General features: G+C 55.9%; 2 protein-coding genes across 8 annotated transcripts in view; one reads left to right on the top strand and one right to left on the bottom strand.

Moving 5' to 3' along the window:
- Positions 1-13,116, top strand: part of CHD5 (chromodomain helicase DNA binding protein 5) — a 68,421-nt gene extending 55,305 nt beyond the window's left edge. For 2 of the 3 annotated variants that reach the window (XM_070474189.1, XM_020904466.2), the window contains exons 34-42: positions 3,024-3,113; positions 3,712-3,849; positions 4,104-4,212; positions 6,013-6,145; positions 6,558-6,753; positions 8,306-8,469; positions 8,589-8,703; positions 8,804-8,857; positions 9,631-9,676. In XM_070474189.1, the coding sequence (XP_070330290.1) occupies positions 3,024-3,113; positions 3,712-3,849; positions 4,104-4,212; positions 6,013-6,145; positions 6,558-6,753; positions 8,306-8,469; positions 8,589-8,703; positions 8,804-8,811 (953 nt within the window). In that variant the 3' untranslated portion in view covers positions 8,812-8,857; positions 9,631-9,676. Of the gene's footprint in view, positions 1-3,023; positions 3,114-3,711; positions 3,850-4,103; positions 4,213-6,012; positions 6,146-6,557; positions 6,754-8,305; positions 8,470-8,588; positions 8,704-8,803; positions 8,858-9,630 lie in introns of all 3 variants that reach the window. The other variant, XM_070474190.1, reaches the window with a different exon arrangement.
- Positions 13,117-13,655: 539 nt separating this feature from the next.
- Positions 13,656-21,893, bottom strand: part of KCNAB2 (potassium voltage-gated channel subfamily A regulatory beta subunit 2) — a 96,765-nt gene continuing 88,527 nt past the window's right edge. For all 5 annotated transcript variants that reach the window (XM_020904463.2, XM_020904465.2, XM_020904464.2 and 2 more), the window contains 5 exons: positions 20,320-20,440; positions 19,974-20,068; positions 18,981-19,101; positions 18,551-18,639; positions 13,656-16,487 (listed from right to left, as the gene is read on the bottom strand). In XM_020904463.2, the coding sequence (XP_020760122.1) occupies positions 16,398-16,487; positions 18,551-18,639; positions 18,981-19,101; positions 19,974-20,068; positions 20,320-20,440 (516 nt within the window). In that variant the 3' untranslated portion in view covers positions 13,656-16,397. The remainder of the gene's footprint in view (positions 16,488-18,550; positions 18,640-18,980; positions 19,102-19,973; positions 20,069-20,319; positions 20,441-21,893) is intronic.

The following is a 21,893-nucleotide window of genomic DNA, read 5'->3' as shown; positions in this document are numbered from 1 at the left end:
ATTTCTTTTGTATTCTGACTTCCCTTGTGCTGAGAAGGCTGCTGTCAGGGTAATTGCTGCTCCTTTGTAGGAAACTTGCCTTTCCTATCTTTACTAACATGGTAAGACCATTTTAAAGACTTTCTGTTAGTCTTAGGTCTTGTACAGTTTCATTACAATGAAATTTTTATTTATCCTGCTTGTGACTGGCTGTGATTCTTAAAGTTGAGTATGTGTCTTCTATTGATTATGGGCAAATTCTCGGTCATCCCCTCCTTTAATGTTATCTTTCTCCCACTATGTTTATTTTCTTTTGGAATTCCTTTTACTCATTTATTCATTCATTCATCCAACAAATATGTTTTGAGCACCCACTGTGTGTTGGGAGCTGTCCCAGGCGTTGGGGACACAGACAGTGAACCAAAGCCAAAGTCTTCACATAGAATTTGTATTCTACTGGGGGACCCCAGTGATTAACAATAGACACAAGTAGATCTTGTTTAACAAAAGGCTTCAGATTCAACAAAGAAAACAAAGCAGAAAAAAAAAAAAAACAAAGCAGGCACAAGATTTGTTTCTCTGGAAGGCTTTTTGAATCACCCTCAGATCTAGCTTTAGTTCTTACTTTCTTCATACACCTGTTTTTAACCTATTGGTACTATTTTCTATGGTTGCACAGTGAATTATTACAAATTTAGCAGCATGAAATGACACCCATGTGTTAGCTCATGGTTGTGTGGGTCAGAAGTCTGTGGTGGTGTGACTGGATTCTCTGCCAAGGGACTTGCAAGATTGCAGTCAAGGCATTGATTGTACTGAGTTCTCATCTGGAGACTTGGAGGAAAATCTGTTTCCGTGGTCATTCTTGTTGGCTAACTTCAGCTCCTTGGGGTTGGAGGACTGAAGCCCTCTTCCCTTGCTGGCTCTCAGCGGGAGGCCATTCTCGGCATCTAGAAGCTGCCTACATTTCTTGCCATGGGGCTCATTCCATCTTCAAGCCAACAGTGGTACACCAATCCCCACCATACTTCAGATCTCTGATGTCCTTTTCTGTGACCATTCAGAGAAAACCCTGCTTTTAAGGGGCTGGTGTGATGAGGTCATGCCCACCTGGATAATCTCTGTCTTTTAAGGTCACCTGAGCCTTGTCACATGACTTGCTCAGGAGAGTAGAATCCATCACATTCACAATTCCAAGGATTATGTACAAGGCTTGTACTCCAGGGCCAGGAAGTCTGGGAGGACACCTTAAAAATATGCAGTAGGGACTTCCCCGGTGGTTCAGTGGTTAAGCCCCTGTGCTCCCAAAGCCAGGGCCACGGGTTCAGTTCCTGATTGGGGAACTATTAATAGATCCCACATGCTGCACTAAAACCTTGCACAGCCAAATAAATAAACTTTTAAAAAAATATATGCAGTAAAATGTCCAACATGTTAGTGATTATGTATTTCATTTCTAGAATTTTTAATCTAGCTTTTTCTATTTCCTTTTCTTTTGACTTGTCTTTTCCTATGGATTCTCTTCCTTCTCTGTCTGGCTGATGGATATTTTCTTTTTTTTAAAAACAATTCTTATTTATTTATTTATTTATTGATTGCACGGGGTCTTCGTTGCTGCACGTGGGCTTTCTGTAGTTGTAGCAAGTGGGGGCTACTCTTCATTGTGGTGTGTGGGTTTCCCATTGAAGTGGCTTCCCTTGATGCAGTGTACAGACTCTAGGGCTTGAAGGCTCTAGGAGTTGTGGCTTGTGGGCTCCAGAACATGGGCTCAGTAGTTGTGGCCCATGGGCTTTAGCTGTTGTGCAGCATGTGGATTCTTCCCAGACCAACCTGTGACTCCTGCATTGCCAGGTGGATTCTTATCCACTCTACCACCAGGGAAGTCTGGGTGTTGTTTCCTGAGTTTCATTTGGGTGCATCTTCATCAGGGATTGTTTTATCCTTGAGAATCCATGTCACTTGGGTAGCAGGAATGCCCCCTGTTCTGTCTCCAGAACTCCGGGGCCTCGTGGTCTGACTAGTGGCCTGGCTGGTCTGGGACCAGTCTTATGGCACAATTCAGATTCCACAGCCTGCACACCTGTGTGTTGGGTTTGGCTCCTCACTGGAGACTTTTTGACCCTGGATTCCACATGGGAGCCAGGCTTCCACAACTTGGCCATGAGCTGGTAGATGGCACTTTTTCTCCTTTGCCAGAGGCATATTAGTTGAAGAGTGTTAGATTCTTGATTTAATTCCAGTTCACTGCATCTTTGTGGCCTCACCCTTCCTGTTCAATGTTGAGACACAGCTGGAGTCCCGCAAGCCTCTTTCTGGTGTCCACTCACCCCCAACCCAGGACCCCAGTGCATGCTTCTTGAGCTTTTAGTTTCCCTTCATTTATAGAAAGTGAAAGTGAAAGTGAAAGTGTTAGTTGCTCAGTTGTGTCTGACTCTCTGTGACCCTATGGAATGTAGCCCACCAGGCTCCTCTGTCCATGGAATTCTCTAGGCAAGAATACTGGAGTGGGTTGCTATTTTCTCCTCCAGGGGATCTTTCCAACCCAGGGATTGAACCCGGGTCTCCTGCATCGCAGGTGGATTCTTTACCTTCTGTGCCACCAGGGAAGTTCCGTCTTCATTTATGGCACCTGATAATTTTCTTTAGTTTTGTGAGCACACTTATGTGTGTTTTTTTTTTTTTTTAAATGTGATAGGTTTTGCCTGACATTTCTGGGTGTCTGTAAGAGGGGCTTTGTGTTGATGAAGGCCTGACGTGTTGCCAGAACTTTGAGTCCTCTGGTTGTTACTACAGTAGAGAGGATCTGGGGACTGTGCCTTGAGAGAAGTTTGGGAGAGGCTGCTGCTGAGATGGGTGGGTGGAATGAGGCCCCATCCCCACCTGCCTTCCCAGTGGATCCTCCCAGATGCTACCTGTTGGACTCCTGAGTAATATGCTAGAGTGGATTCCATGAGTGGCTACAATACTGTTGGGAAGCCACCAGCCGGGAGTTCCCTCTGCCCTCTGGACACCTCCCTGCTCTCTGAACACCGTTTATCTTGCAGAAGAAGTGCTTCCTGAGAAGGAGAAGGTTCTGGACAAGCTGGAACTGAGCTTGATTCACAGCAGAGGTGACAGCAGCGACTTCAGGCCAGGTCTGGGGCTCTGGACTTTGCCCTGTCGCATGTCCCCCTTGGTCTCTTGAAGGAGCCACGAGGAGCCTCCTGAGCCTTCCCTCGACCCAAGGCCCAAGCTGCTGGATGGGAGCCTGGACTTGCCAGCCCTCAGGGAACAGACCCTCCACCTATCTCCTGACCCCTCCTGTGGTCCCGGCCACTACTAGGAGGAAGGAGAGCTGGTCACAGAGTTTGGCCTGGAGCTTTGGGGTTCAGCTGGCAGCCTGTGTCCTTCTAAGTGTTGGAATGTTCTGTAACAGTTGCCCCCAGATCAGAACCCCGAGGCAGCATTGCTGTCCTTCAACATAAGCTACATTTTTACAGTCCTCCCTGCCCTGCCCCATTTCCCCAGGTGGTCCTGACTTGGTGGTGGAGGGGTACCCAGGCCCAGAGCAGCCCTCCCTGCTCAGGATAGAGAGAGGGGCCTGCTGATTAAAACTCTTGGGGGCAGTGAGTCCCTTGTGGGTGGGGAGGTGTGTTTCCCGCTTGCCTCTGGGTCCCCAGTGCTTGCTGGCGAGCCCTCCTCCGGGCACTGTCTTTGGGGTGGACGAGTGAGCCTGGGTCTGTCCTCCCCCAGATGACACCAAAGCTGAGGAGAAGGAGCCTACTGAGACCCAGCAAAATGGTGACAAAGAGGAAGATGAAGAGGGGAAGAAGGAGGACAAGATCGGGAAGTTCAAATTTATGTTCAACATTGCAGATGGGGGCTTCACAGGTATCGGGGGTGGGGCCGTGGGCAGAGAGAGCTACAGGCTTCCTGACCGTGGGTCCCAGGAGTCTGGGTGGATGGTTATTTTATACTAACGAGTGAATGGTTGACAAAGTCCATGGTATAACCTTTCCTTGTAGCACTGGAGTACTGAAGTGCTTGGGGTGGGGAGGTGGGGGTGGTGAGGGAGAGGCTTACCCAGGCCCACCCCTATGCGGGATGGGGGCACCTCATCCTGCTTCCCTTGGCTGGCTTCCCAGAGCTGCACACACTGTGGCAGAACGAGGAGCGTGCTGCTGTGTCCTCGGGGAAGATCTACGACATCTGGCACCGGCGCCATGACTACTGGCTGCTGGCGGGCATTGTCACGTATCCTTGGCCACGCCAGCGGGGCAGGGCTCCTGTCTCTCCCTCTGTGGGCCTCAGGGAGGGGTGTGGGGCTGGTGTGGGGTGGAGTCTGGGCTGGTGCTCCTGACCAGGTACCAAGGACGCTTTCCTGGTGGTGGTGCTGATGACAGTGACTGTGATCATAAAGGTAGCTTGTCCCTTTATACTCAGCACCCACTCCATATCCTCACAGCAGCCTTCCCAAACGGTTGCTACTATGATCCCCATTATGTGGAGGAAGCATTGGGTGCTCAGAGAGGCCAAGTGACTTGCTCGGGGACACACAGCCCTTCCATCTGACTCTACAATGAATGCTCCTAATTCCTACCTGATCCAGACCTCACCTCCTCTCAGTGATGACACCTGAAGGGTGCTTCACCATTTAGGAGGGCTTTCATTCATTTGTTCATTCTTCAATTCCATCTTTACTGATGATCTACCATGTGCCAAGCATGGAGTATGCAGCCATGAATGAAACAGCCCCAAATCTCTGTCTAGCCAGAGCTCATATCCAACTAGGGGTAGATGGTGAAAAACATAAATTAGCAAAGTGTGGGGCTCAGTAAACATGGAAGGGGGGATGAGGCAAAGGGAGCTTTGGGGGTGGGGGTTGTGTTTAATGTGGGAAGGTCAGAGAAGGTGATATTTGAGTGCAGACCTTCCAGAGACAAGAGAGGGGCACACCACTACCTGGGGAGAGTCCCCCAGCAAAGCTGGCCTTGCTGACAGTCTTGAGTGAGACTAGTCCTTATAATGAGAGGTGGGAAGTTGTAGGTCAGGAGTCATCAGATCTTTCCTGGGAGGGACCCAGGAGTGGATGTTTTGAACCTCGCAGAGGACTCCTCCACTCTGCCAGGGTAGCAAAAGTAACCATAATACATAACCAACAAGCATGGCCATGTTCCGATAAAACTTAATTTACAAAACCAGGCTGTGGGCTGAATTTGGCTTGTAGGCCACAGTTTACTGAGGTTACGTTGCTTGGAGCTGGAACTTGCCTGGTGGTTCAGTGACTTAAGAATCTGTGCTCCCAGTTCAGGGGATGGGGGTTCAATCCCTGGTCAGGGAACCAGATCCCACATGCTGCAACCAAGACCCAGTGCAGCTAAATAAATAAATAACACACACAGAGTTAAAAAAACAAAAATAAGATGCTTGGAGCCAGCTTGTCTGGGTTCAGATCCCGACTCGGCCCCTCTCTAACTGTGGGCCCTTGGCAAGAAAACCTCTTGGTGTTTCTTTGTTCCCTCTGGCTCCAGGGGAGGCCCCTTCCTTGCCTGTCCCCGGCTCCTTGGTGCTCCTTGGCTCACAGCTGCATCATTCATCTCTGACTCTGTTGTCACAGGGTCTTCTTTCCTGGGTATCTCTTTGTCTGTGTCCAAATTTCCTCCTCTTATGAGGACCTCAGTCACTGGATTGGTGCCCACTCCACCCCAGGATGACCCTTTCTTAATTTAATCAATTGATTTGATTAATCTGCAAATGCCCTATTTCCAGCTAGGGTCACAGCACAGGTGCTGGGGGTTAGGACTCGGCTGTCTCCACCCTCTGGATCTGAGGGATGAAGTTCATCCGGTGAAGCCTCAGGCCCTGTCTGGACCCCTGGGGGCCGCTATTGGAATCCGCTGATTGTCAAGTCACTGTTACCCACACGATCCTCTTGCAGCCAAGGTTAATGCCTGTCTGGAAAGTGGAGAGCAAGATGCCAAACCCTGGGCTGGTCCCCCACCATCCCCTCCCTCCACCCCATGGCTAGGTTTGCCCTTAACGGCCCCCACCTAGGCACGGCTACGCCCGCTGGCAGGACATCCAGAATGACCCGAGATACATGATCCTCAACGAGCCCTTCAAGTCTGAGATCCACAAGGGTAACTACCTGGAGATGAAGAACAAGTTCCTGGCCCGCAGGTTCAAGGTCAGTCCTTGGCAGGGGCCAGAGGTTGAGGGTGAGGGGGCCGCAAGAGGGTGGGTTATGGGAGAGCCTGGGGCAAAGAAACGAGGAAGCATTTCTTATACCCTGCCCGTATATCCGGGTGTGGGCCAGACCGTATATCCCTCCATGAAAGGGAATCATTGAGTCAGTCAACCAACAGGTCCAGACCCCGCTGGGCGAGTGTCCCTGCTCTGGGTAATGGGTGCCGAAGATCCAGCTTGGGGAGGGCTCTGAGGGGTGGCCAAGAGGGTAGACAACAACTGGGTGGGGAGGGGCTGTCTTCCTTCCTTTCTTTCAGAGCCCTGGCTGGTGGGAGTGGGTGCTGGTGGGGAGGCAGTCAGGCCAGCACTCAGTCCCTCCCCTTACCCTGACCCCCTCCCCCTGCCCCCACCAGTTGCTGGAGCAGGCGCTGGTCATTGAGGAGCAGCTCCGGAGGGCCGCATACCTCAACATGACCCAGGATCCCAACCATCCCGCCATGGCCCTCAACGCCCGCCTGGCCGAGGTGGAGTGCCTTGCTGAGAGCCACCAGCACCTGTCCAAGGAGTCCCTCGCCGGGAACAAGCCTGCCAATGCTGTCCTGCACAAGGGTGAGTGAGCCCGTCCCCTGGAGATGGGCCCACACCTCGCTTCCCCGCAGTGGCTCCTTGGCAGTAGGTGGGGGCATGGGGCTGGGGAGAGGACATCAGCCCAGAGGGCACAGCCTCGAAGCCAGATGGGACAGACTGTCACCCAGCCTCTGCTCTTACCTGTGGGGAAAGTGAGGCCCTTGCTTTTCTGGCCTTTTTCTGAAGGTCAGTGCCGTGTAGGCTCTGGGTAGGGGGGTAGGTGATATAGCAGAATGTTAAGTTGTACAGACTTGTTTATTGAGCCCTGACAATATGCTTTATTTCTATTTTTTAACTTCTTTTAGTGAAAGAGATAAGGACCCTTTAAAACTTTTTAGTTTTTATTGACATGTAATTGATTTATAATGTTGTGTTACTTTCTGCTGTATAGCAAAGTGAATCAGTTATACATACAGACCCAACTCGTGGAAAAGACCCCGATGCTGGGAAAGATTGAGCGCAGAAGGTGAAGGGGCGACAGAGGATGAGATGGTTAGATGGCATCACCAACTCAACGAACATGAGTCTGAGCAAACTCTGGGAGATAGTGAAGGACAAGGGAGCCTGAGCATGCTGTAGTCCACGAGGTCACAAAGAGTCAGACACAACTGAACGACTGAACAACTCTTTTTTAGATTCTTTTCCTATATAGGTCTTTACAGAGTATTGAGCAGAGTTCCCTGTGCTGTATAGTAGGTCCTTATTGGTTATCTATTTTATTTTTTTTGAATATTTATTTGGCCAAGTCAGGTCTTAGTTGCGGCGTGCGGGATCTTTGTTATGGACTCGAGCTGTGGTGTGTGGTCTCAGAGTTGTGGTGGGAAAGCTTAGTTGCTCCGTGGCATGTGGGATCTTAGTTACCCGATCAAGGATTGAACCCACATCCCTTGCCTTGCAAGGTGGATTCTTAACCACTGGACCACCAGGGAAATCCTTATTTTATATATATAGTACTGATATATGTCAATCCCAGTCTCCCAATTTATGGCACTATCTTTAAACACATTGTCCCTTTACTCTTTGTATTGGGGACATTGATGCTTAGGGAGGTGAAGTAATTGCCCAAGGTCTCCTGGGATTCAGACCTTTGACCCTCGTCGTCCTAATTCTGAGAAAGTGCCCAGGCTGGTTAGGGGGAGGGTGAGCCAAGCTCACCCCGAGAGCCCTGGACTCCGTGGCCCTGGCTGTTTGGGAGAAGTTTCTCGAGGCGGCTCTGCTCCTGGGCGTGGCCAGGGCTGCAGACCTCCCTGGGCGCCAGGAGGCTGGCCGAGGGTCCGGAGGGAAGCCCAGTGTTGAGTCAGAACTCCCGGCTGTCATCTCTGCAGCCCGTGGAGCCTGGGAGAAGCTGTTTGGAAAACCGGACTCTTGTCCAGCGGGCAGGTCTCTGACGTGTTGGCTGGGAGGGCTGAGTGGGGAGGCGCCCCCTGGCGTCCGCTGCGCGGCGTGCAAGTCACAAGGTAACACAACCTTGTTACTAAGCACCGGCCTGGGCGTCCGCGTCCCAGCTTCTCCCCCTCCCTGCCTCCCTCCCCAGTCCTGAACCAGCTGGAGGAGCTGCTGAGCGACATGAAGGCGGACGTGACGCGTCTCCCCTCCATGCTGTCCCGCATCCCCCCGGTGGCTGCCCGCCTCCAGATGTCGGAGCGCAGCATCCTGAGCCGCCTGACCAACCGAGCCGGCGACCCCACCATCCAACAGGTCAGGCTCGGCTCTCGCCCTGGGCCCCAGCCCCCCACGCACGCACGTCCTGGGCGCCCTGGGGCGGGGCTCGGGCCGGTGCGGGACTTGGACCTTTAAACCTGAGTCCTTGCCTCCAGGGCGCTTTCGGCTCCTCCCAGATGTACAACAACAACTTTGGGCCCAACTTCCGGGGCCCTGGACCGGGAGGGATTGTCAACTACAACCAGATGCCCCTGGGGCCCTATGTGACCGGTAGGTGCCCGTCTGCTCCCCGGCGGCATGTGCAGGGGCGCCCGCGGGCCCCGCCCGCGTCCGCCGCCCCAGCGAGCCGAGCTTCCCTCTCTCTGCACAGATATCTAGCCGGCCCCGAGACCTCGCTCTGGTGCAGCGCTCCTTTCCAGCGGAGGTGAGGCCTCTCCAGGGGCTCCGTGGTCCCTCTCCCCTCCATGGCTGCACCAGTCAGTCCCCGCTCCCTGCTCGTATCCACAGTCCTGAGTCTGGGGGTCTCCGCTGCCTCTTGGGGCCCAGTGGGTCTTGCCCTTACCCGCTGGGGACCATCTTTCGGCTAGCGTGTCTTCCCAGGCTTCCAGACACTCCCCTGGGAGGCTGGGAGGTGGGACATGGGCAGGTACACGTGGGGATGCTCCATTGTGTACATGGGTGTGTCTGTGTGCACATATGCAGGGTGCGTGCATGTCCGTGGTAGTGAGTCAGGGAACATTGCCCCCAGCCTGGAACCCTTTTCTGCCTGCACTTTCCTGCTGGGTGGTGGGCACCCTGGGACATCACCCCCCTTCCCTGGCCACCCCACCTTGTGCCCAGGACCAGGAGGGTGGCTCAGGGTGTGTGTGGGTCAGTGTCACTGGCTGGGAGATGGTTTTATTCATGAGAAGCCACCAGTCCACTCTGGCCTCCTCCACCTGGCCGGCAGCCCCTGCTAAGTTGTCTGTCCTGGTAGAACCACTGCTTCAGGGTAGAGGCCCTGGGGTGGGGGTGATTTCCAGATGGGCCCTCCCTACGGTCCCCACTTCCTATACTCCAGGTGTGGGAGGTCTGGGCTAGGAGCCCCACTGGTCGCAGTTGGCTGTGACAGGTGGCAGTGGTGGTCCTGGGTGTTGGGTGAACCCCCAATGGGGATGTGAGCACCCAGCTCTGTGACCCATGACCTACTTCTTGCAGCCACGCCTGCCAGGCCCCCTGCCTGACCCCCACAGGAGAGAAAAGCTGCCGCCTTTCTAGAGCTAGGCCACCCGAGGACAGAAGGGGTAACTGAGTCATGCCATCGCTGGGGACAAGACCCAGCCAGAAGTGCCACCTGCTCTTAATTCCAGTGTCCCCCACACCACCTTGGCCAGCTCTGCCAGGACGACTTCCTAGAAGAGATTTCATTTCTTTGTACATCTTTTTGCACTTTCCTATTGAAGACTTGAACAAATTTGTCCTGATAAAAGTTGAGTGACGTGTGGAGGAGTCTGACCTGCAGCACTTAGGCCTCTCTCTGTGGACGGGCTCCTGACCGGAGGGAAGCCCTGGACTTGGCACGGTTGAGGAGGACGCGGCGCCTGCCCTGGACGCGCTCTGTGTGCCCCTCCCCCCGTCCCGTCTGCACCGTGTGACTGCTTGTATTCTGACCCTGGCCCACTGGGGCCCCCCAGTGCCAGGTGGGTCAGAACTGGGGAGCCACCCGGCCTGCAGGTAGAGACCTGGCTGGCGTCCAGGCCAGGCCAGGCTGCATCCTGCAAGGCTGGAGGCCACAGGTAATGTGTTCTCTCTGTGGGGGAGAGGGCTCCGTCGGCACGTGTCTGCCCCTGGCCAGTCTGTCTCGCAGGCCCCCTGGATTCTGTCGTCACCCGTGGAGGGTCTGCAGCCCCCTCCTTGCGTGGCAGGTCATGGCATGTGCTCCCCGGAGAGAAGAGACGGCAGGTGTCAGCCTGGGGGCTGCTGGGGCCTTGGTCTCTGGCCACTGCGGGAAGGGGCTTACCCTCCCTCTCCGGGTGTGGCTGCTGTCCCAGCAGTGCTGAGCGTGGCCCCGGAGCCCCTGGTCCTGCCCTGTGCCCTGGGAGACCCTTCACACCCATTCCCCATGTCGTCTTCTGGTGGCCGACACTGAGAAACCAGGCCAGCCGCCTCAAGCCTGGACTTATCCCTCCCCTGTCCCTGGAGAGGCCTCGATCCTGGCACTTGCCATCTGGGGCAGGCCTGTGACAGCCCTCACTGTGTTCTTCAAAATTTGGGGAAAGCTTGGAGGCAGGGGACTGGACCCATTGGCCTCTCCAGTCTTCCCAACTGGAGTGTCCCCAGCCTCCTGCCCTGTTTCCTGCCAGGAGCGGCCTGTTGGAATTCTGATCGCCTTCCACCCAGCTGGTGGTGCCCTCTGACTGCTCCAGTTCAGAGGAATGGAGGGATGGGCCAGGACCTGGGTCCGTCCGTGTCTGATGTTCCCTCTGGCCCAGCCTCAGCCTGGAAGGGATTTCTGAGCCTTGACCAGGGAGCCTTGACCTTCCTGGAGTGGAACCCTGGTGCAGAATCCTGTCCAAGTGAGAGACAGGGTGGGCCTGGGGGGTGGGGCACCATGGGAGGGCTCTGTTCAGCTTCCTGGCCAGGACTAGGGCCAGGATTTGGGGGTGTCTTGGGGACACGGGGCCATTGGCCAGCCCTCCCAGAGCCCTCATCTATAAACGGCTCTCCCCGGACCCCTAGAGGACTGGACCCCAAGGCCCTGTCTATCTCCAGGCTGACTGACCCCGGCATTGTGGGTGGAGGAATGGGAGGCAGCCTGAAAGTGGTACACGGGTGTACGTGTGGCAGGACACGTGTGGCAGCAGCTGAACTCGCCCTCCAGGAAGGGTTGGGTCACTCCTGCCCACTGTGGTTTTTCCAGTGCCACGTGGGCCTGTGTGTTCCTTGCAAAGGCTCTGGCTCAGGCCATGGGCCGGGTGACCGCCACAAGCCCCCCACCCAGGGCCCCATGACTGTCCTCCCAGGCAGGCGGTCAGTCCTGCGGCTGGGCTGGTGGGAAACATGGTTGATGGGTCCTGAGTGTCAGGGGGCACCTGGCGGAGGATAGGAGTCTTCGTCCCCACTGCCCAACTCCAAGAGTGGGTAGTCCTTTCCCCACCAGCCCTTGCTTTCCGCCCCTCCTCCGTCTCCTCCCTAGGCCTCTGCCCTTTTCCTTGACCAGCTGGAACCAGGCACCAGTGATCGGCTTAGCCATCTGCACTGCCTGGTCCAGGAAGGGCTCAGCTCTCCAAGACCAGCACCTGGGAGGCCTGGGAGGGGGGCTGTGGACAGCTGGGGAGTGGGTTTCTGGTTTTGGAGAGGAAAAAGGATCTAGAGAATGTTTTTTCTTGGTTTATCAGTTATCTCCCTCCCAGAGTTGTAGTGGAGTGTGGGGAGTGGGGCTTCTGCGCTCTTGGACATCTTCAGGCTGGTTTTGTTTTTGCTGTTGGCACAGTGGAGGTTGTTGTGCAAGCGGAAGCCCCAAAGTGCCAGCCCCATTTTTGCCACTTTATTATTTAGACCAGTGCTGAGTAGGCTTTCTGTTGAACCATCTTTGGGCACAGTCCTGGAGAGCATTGCCTCCTGGGCTCCCCGGTGACCACAGGAGTTTGGGTTGGACTGTGTCTGGAGGGCCCCTCGCACACGCCCACCATGGAAACACAACCTGAGACTCCCCTGTGCACGGAGACCCTCCCTGCAAGCCGCCTTCAGAAGCTCCTTTGTTTTCTGCAAGTGATGACCATGGGCCCATCCTGCTGGTACTCATGACTGGTGCAGGCACCTGCCCTCCTGCTGGCTGGGGGTCCCTTCCCAGGGTCCTTTGGGGGATCCCTGGCCCAGGTGGGGGGCTGACCGACTCTAACCCCATGGACACCTGCAGCCTTTGCTCCCGGTTATTGGGTCCCAGGGATGTTGAGGGCCTGAGGGGTTCGTGTAGAGGGTGGGCTCGGGAACCTCCAGAGTCGGGTGGCAGGAAGGAGCTTGGGTGGGAGGTGGGGGCTGAGGTTTTGGCCTGGCCACACCCAATGTCCCCCCTCTGCACCTGCAGCTGTCCTCTGCTGATGACCCGTCTATTGAGGAAGCCGCCCCCCACCCCAATTTTATATTTCTGGAAGTTTACAGGTTGTGGTGCATCAGCCCAAAGTCATTGGCTTGTGTTTTGGGATTTTTTTTCTTAGTTTTCAGATTTTTTTTAAACAAAGTATTTTTTTAGGTGCGATAACCCAGAAAGGGCCCGTTGGGTGTGTGTGTGTCCTGAACCCCTGATACCGAGGTGGGAATCCGAGCCTCCTATGCTCCTCTGGGCCTGAGCATGAGGGGAGGGTCCCATCTGCACTGCCCTCCTCCCCAGGCATCAGTGTGTGGAGGGGTGAGGGAGCAGAACCCCACCCAGGCCGGCATCTGGCCCTGCTGAGAAGCGCCTGCCCCTTCCCCAGCACAAGCCCAGGCTGGCCAAGGGGCCGGGGCGCTGGGGCGAGTCGGGGGGGGGGGTCCCAGCCAGGAGCTGGAGCTGGAGGCTGAGCCCCTGTGCCTGGTGACCTATGCGGTCCTCGGGAGGATGTGTGGGAGGCTTGACAAGGACTGTACCCGACACCGCCCCCTTCACTTTGTACTCTGTGTGTATGTCTTGGTTTTCCGTGTTTTAATAAATCCTCTGGGAAAGGATTGAATCAGAGTGTTCTAGCTTCTCACTGATCTAGGATGGAGGTGGGAAAGGATGTTGGGGGGAGGGGGTGTTGCCTGAAGCTACCTCCCACCTGAGAAGACACGGCCCCATGAGGCTGGGGGGCTTGCTGGGACGGGGGGGGCACCCAAGAAGGGGTGTTCAGGAGGGGTGGTGCCAGCCCCCCCTGCACCCTGAAATCGCATTGCTCGGGAACACTGAGCCCCCAGAGGGGCCTATAGGCCTCCCTGGACCCCGACCTCTCTGTCCGCAGGGGCCTAGCAGCCTGCCACCAATCAGTGGTGGCAAGAGAGACAGTGTTGGTGAGGGGGGCAGGCAGGGCATTCCCACCCCAAATCACCTGGGACAGTCTTGGGTTCTTGGTCCCCATTCTTTGCTTCTCCCCCTAGGGCCCATGTCTCCCAATCTCCCCTTGGCTCCAGGCTCAGGATTCGGTCTGCTGGCCTTTAAAGATACCTCCTCCCACTGCCCTCGACCCAGCCCTGACCCTGAATACCCTGCAAAGGAGAGGAGCAGACCCTGATGGGCTCGGGTTTTATTTTGTCATTCCATAAATACGGCGCTGTGTCTCCACTGAGTGTCACTGGAAGCGCGAGGCATACGGTGTTTGCCTGTGGGGGTGGTGGTGGTGATGCAGTTAGCTGAGGAGCCACAGTCATTAAAAAAAAAGGGGGAGAGAAACAGCACATTATTTACATGGCCAGAGAGAACAGGAGACAGGGCAGACCCCTCCGTTGTTCTTGGGACCTCAGACTTGCTGTAGATTTGGGGTGAAAAATGGTAGGGGCTGCATGTGCCTTAGCAAAGAAGACTGGTCCCGCTCCCACACAGACTGGGCCTTCTTCCCTGGGCGGGGGGAACTCCCAAGGTGGACCCCTGGGGGCAAACTCTGCTTCCAGGAGAGGGTGAGAGGCTGGCTGGCAGGTGGCTGAGGACTGCAGGGGGGCTTCTCCTCAACAGGGTAGGGTAAGGATAGCTGGCCTCAAACCCATGCCGAAGCTCAGGCTTCCCCTCCAGGGCCTGCCTTGGCCAAGCTCTTCATCTCCAGGCTCTCCCTGCCCTTGAGCCCCACTCCATCCCTTCCCCGCTCCAGCCACCTCCCACTAAGTCTGGGGACTGCTCCTCAGGAAGCTGAGCTTGATCCTTCCACACCTACTTGCAGGGGGTGCAATGCAGAACTAGGCTGCAGACAGCACCCCAGAGTCTGGAACAGGCTTGGGACTTGGTGCTGGGCACCTTGGCCTTGGAAGAGCTTGGCCCTGAGAGCCCACGTCTCCCACTGGGCTTGTCCTTCCCAAATGTAAAGCTTGTGGGGTGGGGGCGGCAGGCCCAAACATGGGCCCAACAGCAAGCCCAGTCCCTCTTCCATTGGTGGGTGGACACGGTGGCAGCGCTGTGGAGGGGGCCCAGCCAGACTCTCCAGGGAGGGCAGGTGACCTGGCTCCTGAGCGTGGCAAGCTGTTGGGACACTTGAGCTCTGCCTGGTGGACTATAGCATCTTGTCCTCGGAGCTAGTCCCCCCACCCATGTGATGGCGGCGACTCTGTTGGGACAGGCTTGTCCCCTCCTCACGCTCATTAGGGTGAAACTTGCAGGAGACTTGGTGAAGAAGACCCCCAGGGGCCTACTCTACAAGGAGGGAGAAGGTTCTAGACACCAGGGTCAGCACAAAGGTCTGGAGTGGAGGAAGGTGTTCTCCCCCCACCTTGTGGCTTTGCTAAAGTCAGTTTCCTAGGCCTCAGCTCTGCCAGGACTGGACGGCAGGCCTTTGGGAATAATGGCAGGGAGGTCCATGTCTGCCCAGGGGTGAGTGTGAGAATGTAGGGGGTGCCCAGGGTAGGAGTCACCCAGGCCCATACGCAGAAGGCAGTGCATTCACAGAGCCCGGCTCGGGTCCCCCTGCACAACCAGCAAAAGCTGGGATGCCACTCAGGACCGTGGGGGCTGGGCCTCCTGGCTGAGGGCCCCTCCCCTCCTCTATCCCTGCAGCCCCAGGCCTGGCTGTAGACGGGCTGACACTTCTGAAGGTCCTGCCCTCTGTCCTTGTCCCCAGCCTGTTCCAGGCTGGGGTGTGGGGTGTGGAAAGGAATGATCAACCCAGCCATCCCTCCCTCTTCAGAGGCTGTGTCAGGGTGTCCTGGGGGTAGAACTGCTGCTTAGCTGCCCTGGCAACAAGCTCTGAGCACCCCACCTGACCTGGTCTGAGCCCTTGCTGGGGATGCTGCTCCAGGGAGAGGCTACGGGGGTCTTCCCCTGGACTGTGGGTGGTTGCTGCCCAGGCCCTGGGCATGAAGCACAGAAAACCCCAGGGACCTTCCCTCACTGAAGGGTCCCAGAATGTCCTCTCTGCAGACCCCAAGGCCACCACCCCAGGCAGAGCAGAGGCTGGCCACCCCACGTGGGGTCAGCAGCCACAGTCCAGTGAAGCATGCATGACCTTGGGGCCTTCCAGGGCAAGGACAGAGGGGCAATGGACTGGGCACCAGGTGGGGAGGGTCTGGGCTGGAGTCTGGGCACTGGGGCTCATCAATTGTGAGGATGAGGAAGCCAGTGGGGCGATGAGCTTGAAGTCAGACCCCTGACTTCCTGTGGGTCCCCCCTGGAGCAATCAAACCCCCTTGGATCCTTGCCTCTGCCAGCAAGGGTGGGGGTGGGCATCAAAGGACAGCTCTGAAGGCCCTTCAGAGACCCAGCGGGGCAGGTGGTGTGGAGAAGGGGGTGTGGGAGAATCTGATGTCAGGCCCAATGACAGTACCTGGAGCCCTTGGCAAGAGGGGGGATGAGGGAGACCCCGGTGGGAGGCCACCCCAACCAGGGCCCAGCCGAGGGGCCACAGGAAGAGCCAGACCTGGCTTCCTCTTCCCCTCCCCAGTACCAGGTGGGATTCTCGGCAGAGAAGAGGCCAGCTCTGCCTGCTCCTAGGCCCCAACGGGTCTCAGCCTGGCCTGGACTTGAGTCTCTGAGATGGGGCGTGGCTGGGACAAATGTCGTTTCTTGGTGGAAGATGAGCAGAGGCGGCAGGCTTGGGTGGGACGGCTCGAATGCCTTTGAATTGATGCCGACCCTCCGGCATGAATCTGATGGTAGTCCTGTGAAGCAGCGGGTGCTGTGTGGCAGCGACTTTTGAGATCTTCTCCTGATGACATGGTGCGTTGTTTTGTTTTTGATGCGAACCACACTCTTGGCTTCAAAATAGCTTAAGCGAGCAAACAGAGAGGCTAGGAGGGAGATGAAACTGTCCAGGCAAATGGTTGGGGGCTTCTTAGGATCTATAGTCCTTTTTGCTGTAGGGTTTATTGCCCAAAATACTATCAATCTCGTGGATGATGGAAGATGACAGTTTTGGAAGGACCTGTGTGCAAAGACGGGAGCTAGTCAGAATCAACCTGCAGGTGAGGTGATGGGTAATGGAGCAGGAAGTTATGGGGCCTTCCTGGTACAGACCCCACCCCTCCCATGTCCTCCATACCTGCCTCTTGTCTGTAGAAAAACTTTAACCTAAGAATAAGTTCAATTGGAGAAGTGAAAAAATGAAAAACAAAGAAAAGCAGTAAAACAGGACAAAATAATAATAGTGTGGCCATTAAGCAAAGTCAGGGACCTTTTAGTTCTTCCTCAAGGGCTATAGGTTGTATTCTGAGCCATGTCCTTTGAGCTCTTCTGTAGATACTAAAACTCCCATCATGTGGAAGAAGTTAACAACATCATTACCAGACTGTAGCCATGACATGAACTGCTCCATCATGCACACTTCTGAGAACCAGTCTCAGGGAAATGGGAACAAACTGACCCTAGAACTGAAGATTGTGTGTGTGTGTGTTAGTCGCTCAGTCGTGTCCAACTCTTTGCAATCCCATGGACTGTGGGCCAGGGGATCAGGAAGATCCCCTGGAGGAAATGGCTACCCACTCCAGTGTTTTTGCCTGGAGAATCCCAAGGACAGAATTGAAGATTAGTTGTGCTTGAAACAATTAAGATGACCCTGATTAACTCATGTTGATGTATGGCAGAAACTAACAATATTGTAAAGCAATTATCCTCCAATTAAAAAAAAAAGATGACCCTGATCAGATGATCACATGATCAGTTTCAAGATGATTGTTGGAGCTGACTGTGCTGTTCTGCTTGTAGCCACTCCTCAACCTGTGTACCCTGAAACTCCCCTTTGAAATCTCCTGCTCCCTTATTGACAAGGGGGAGTCTGTTTGGGGACAGGAGTCCACCTTCTCCCCGGGATTGCTGGCTTCCTCAATAAAGATGTCTTTCCTTTTACCTAACACTTATCTCTCAGTATTGGATTCCTGAATGATGAGCAGTCAAACCTCACTTCAGTAACAGGGGGACATTCTTCCAGTTATCTGCTGGCCCTGGCCTGTCCCACCCTCATTGCATGCAGCTTGTGGAGCAGCGGGGGCCTTGCTGCTTCTGTATTCCAGGTTTGGGGCAGAGGGAAGCCTGCCTGGTCTAAGCTCTGCCCCTTGAATGGATGGACAGTGGCGGCATAAGTTGCAGACTTCAGGACCATAACATCTGATAATCCACACCCCCAAACTGCTTTTCCCAGCCCTCCTGAGAGCAACACCCCCCCCCTTCCAGGTGACAAACCAGTAGTTTGTCCCCAGGATCTGGCCCACTGTCCCACACTCTCACATCCAGTCTGTCGGCCAGTCCTGTCGGTCCACCTTCCAGAAATCCAGGACCCAACCAGCTGGCCATCTGTACCAAGGCCATCCCTCGCCCCCAGACTGTCATCAGTTCCCAGCAATCTCCCTGCTCCCCCTCCTGCTCCCCAACTCTTTCCTCCACTCAGCAGCCAGAGAGCGAGAAGCAGCCTTTTAAAATCTAAGTCACACTGCCCCTCCTCTGCTCCCAGCTCACTCGATCATCGCTGAGGTCCTTAGAGGGCATGCAGTGCCCAGAGGACCTTTAGGGAAAGGTGCCCTTCTGCTGCGGGCCTCTGGCCTTGCTGCTGTCCTGGGCTTGTGCCTACCTTGCACCTTCGCATCAGCCTGGATTGTATTTGCACCGCCCACTTCTCATCCTTCAAGCCTTTGCTCACAAGTCACTTTATCAACAAGGCTACCCTGTAGCCCCCTTTAACTGGGGTCCATGGCTCCCCCCTTCCCTGCCCCTACTGGATACCACTGACCTTGCTCTAGGTTTCCTTTTCCAGAGTGCCTGTCACCCTCTGACACACATTCTAATCTTACTCCTTGCATTTTCTGTTTTTTGTTTACCCAGAAAAAAAGCCAGCTCTTCAAGAGCAAGGCTTTTATTGTTTTTCATTGCTGTAACCCAGGTGCCTCGAACAGTGCCTGGTATGTAGTAGGTGCTCAATAAGTACATGCTGGACAGATGCCTGGCTGAGATGCTGAACTCCGTCCAGGGCCCGCAAGGCTGGCAGGCGCCACTCACCTGTATTGCTCCAATGTTCTCCATCAGCTGGTCTGTGCTGGAAGCACCCAGGAGCACGGAGCTGACCCCCTCGTTCCTCAGGCACCAGGCTGGGGGTGGGCAGCAAGACCAGAGGTGAGGAAGGCACCCCCACACAGGGCCCTCTCTGGTTCTGCCCTACCCATGATGGGGCCAGAGAGACCCAGCCTCTCAGGCATAGGACTGAGGGTGCCCCAGGAGGGCCCTGGCAAGCCAGCGGCTCAGCAGTGCTGGCACCAGCTGCCCCCAGTGGAGAGATGGCCCAAGTGCTCAGGGACCCCCTCATCCCCTCCCCATGAATATGGGAGCCCATTACCCATGGCTGGCTGATGGAGGGGGTGGCCCAGGCATTCAGGGATTCTTGATATTTTTCTGGGGACCCTGGTCCTGCCCAGCGTCCCAGCCCTCTTACCGATGGCCAGCTGGGGGAGGGTGCAGCCCAGGCGCTCGGCAATGGCCTGCAGTTCCTTCAGTTTGGCCTGCTGGCGCCGGCCCTCCTCACTCAGGATCTTGTCCTTCAGCCACTGGTAACCCTGGTTGTGGGATGTGGGGAGAGCACAGCCCATGGGTGAGGGCACGTCACCTGGGCCACTGCATGCATGGCACTAATGACAATCTGTGCCGGGGTGGCACCCCCCGGCCCTGATGCTGTAGTCCAGACCCAGGCAGGTGGAAGGATGGGAGCCACTGCATTTGAAGGCTGCTGTCTGAGGGGAAGCTGAGGCTGGGCCCATGAACTTGGACAAGGAGGCGGACAAACTGATCTTCCCTTCTTCTGGGAGGCTGGGTGGCCCAGGAGGTGTGCCCACAGCAAGGTCAGGGAGCCCTCTGGGAGGCTTCTGTGGTTTGGGGAGAAATGGGGGAGGCAGGCCATCCTGATCCCTAGGGCTGGGGGCTCCAGTGTTCACTCTGTCCTGTCCTGGGCAGGCCTTTCTCTGCCTGCTCCTTGTCCCCCAAACCCTTCAGTCTGGAGACCCTCTGAGTCCCCACTCTGAGGTGTATGTGTCGGGTGTTTACTTGTCCTGGGGGCACCTCTGAGGGATACTGAAGAAATTCCGCAGCCCTCCACCCAGAGGTTCAGTGATGGGCCAGAGAGACTGTAGGGGTGTCTATAGGGGAGGAGGCATCTGAAAGGGAACACCCAGCCCTGGCCCAGGTTGTGAGTGTTGAACTTGGGGCGAGGGCAGGGGAGCGGGGCAGTGAGGGGCTTCTTCAGCTGGTAGATGTCCCACAGATGGTCAGCCTTGCTAGACATGGGGTCAGGCCAGCTGGGGGATCCAAGTTCCCACGCCTGGAACCGCTCCGCCGACAGTGGCCCAGGGAAGGTGTCCAGCCCCAAGGGCTCCATCCCTCCAAAATGCCTGTCCCTGCCTGTCCCCTCCCCCAGCCCCCGCCTCTGCTTCACCTTCAAAGAGGCTCTAGAGTAGGGCGGGATGCCACTGTCGTACTTTCCGGAAACGATGCCGCAGGCCAGAGGGGACCAGGTCATGGCGCCCACTCCTGGGAGAGGAGAGCGGGGAGAGGTCAAGCCCAGGGCCCCGAGAAGGAGCAGGGAGAAGGGAAAGGGGCGTGGCAGAAGAGAGCGGGCAAGACAGGAGCAGGGCATGAGAGGGGCGGGGCCGGGGCCGAAGGGGTAGGGGCTTGGGAGGTATGGGGGGAAACTGGGGATAAGATTGGAGCAGGGCTGGGGAGGGGCGGGGCGATGGAGAGGAGAGGGGCGGGGCGAGGGCGGGGCGAGGCGGGGAACCCACCTATCTTGTGGAAGAGCTCCGGCAGCTGCACCTCTACCTTCTCCCGCTGGAACATGTGGTACTCCGCCTGCTCGCAGATGGGCGGGATCAGGTTGAACTGCCGGGCCACGGAGTAGGCCTCCTGTGGAAGCAAAGAGGGGCACCGATGGTTCCTGCGGGCCAGCCGATCTGGGGGCCCTCTTGAGTAGCAGGGAGAAGACACAAAGGCATCTCCAGGAAACTGGCTAGCCCGCCTGCCCCCTGCCCGCTCCTCTCAGCTTCCCTGGAAGACTGTTAGGCTCCCCCTCCATGAACTGAGAACATTGGGTGGGCTATTGAACCCCAAGGACGAAGAGATTTGGGGGGAAACACGACTCTGTAGTGAGGCTTAGGTTCTGGCACTTACTTGCGGGTGGCCTTGGGGAAGGGGCTCACCCCTCTGTGACTCAGCTTCCCCATCTGTCATGTGTTGCCCGCTCTCAGGACAGTGCCTGCTTGTTACTGATTTTATCATTATTGTCAGTCTAGGGCCGGGACCCGGAATGACAGCAGAGGCAAGAAATGCTAGGTCAGGATGGGAGAGTGGCCAGCATCAGCCCAGTTCTGGGACTCTGAGGCCAAGGCCTCCACTCTGCAGACTGAATGGGCATGAGCTCCTGGGGAAGCCCATCTGCCAGTCTGAGAGGCCCTTTCCCGTTTAGCTTGAGACTCAGCTTTCACATTTGTAAAGTGGGTATGAGTTCCTGACACCTCAGTGAGTTCTGCACTGCGTCCAGGCAGCTTCAGAAAAATGCCAAATGATATGAAAGTCAGAGATGCCAAAGGCTGATTGATATCATAGGATTCTTGAGTTGCATTCAACTTGAAGATCCTGTTTAGTTTTTTTTTTTTTGGATGAACCAGAAATCTGGGACTCACTAGGGGAGAAACTCCCCTCTGAGGCATGCCAAGATGTGGGAAATTCTGGGAGGTGGGGCATGGGAAGGGCTGGGATGGGGAGGAGGCCTGGAGCTGAGGGTGAGGGAGTCAGCCTGAGAGCTAGTCTGAGAAGATGCAGTCCCCAGGCCTCTGCCCTCCCCCCATCAACCAGCTGTCTGCCTCTGGGGAGCTGCTCTGCCAACCATTCTGGGATACCCCAGGAATATTATAAAATGTCTTTTACCCTCAGCTTCTGATGGCTCCCATGGAGGGAAATGACAAGGAAGGGAATGCCTTCCTGAAAGTGCAGGTGAGGGAGAAACATGATGGATTATGAAATGGAAGCTCAGGCTCTGAGCTGCACGGCCTGGGGCACCCATCATTTGGCGTGAGCTTGGGCATGTTACTTAACCTCTCTGTGCCTCAGTGGCCACATCTGAGAAGCGGTGACAGCAGCACTTACCTCATAGGCTGTAGGATGAAATGGGAGTTAGTCTGCACGAAGCCCTCAAATCTAACGGCACCTGGAACACTGTGGGAGCTCAGCCTAGTGGCTGGCACTGTCAGCACTGCTGGGTGCTGGCTGAGCTCCAGGATCCCTGCTAAAAGCTTCACCTCTGATCTCTCAGATAATCCTCACACAGCCTCATGACAGTAGGTCATCCTAGCAGTCTTGT

Source organism: Odocoileus virginianus, chromosome 11 (genome assembly GCF_023699985.2).
Source record: "Odocoileus virginianus isolate 20LAN1187 ecotype Illinois chromosome 11, Ovbor_1.2, whole genome shotgun sequence".
Taxonomy (NCBI): domain Eukaryota; kingdom Metazoa; phylum Chordata; class Mammalia; order Artiodactyla; family Cervidae; genus Odocoileus; species Odocoileus virginianus.
The sequence above is the reverse complement of the archived record's forward strand: the minus strand, read 5'-3'. Positions and strand labels throughout refer to the sequence as shown.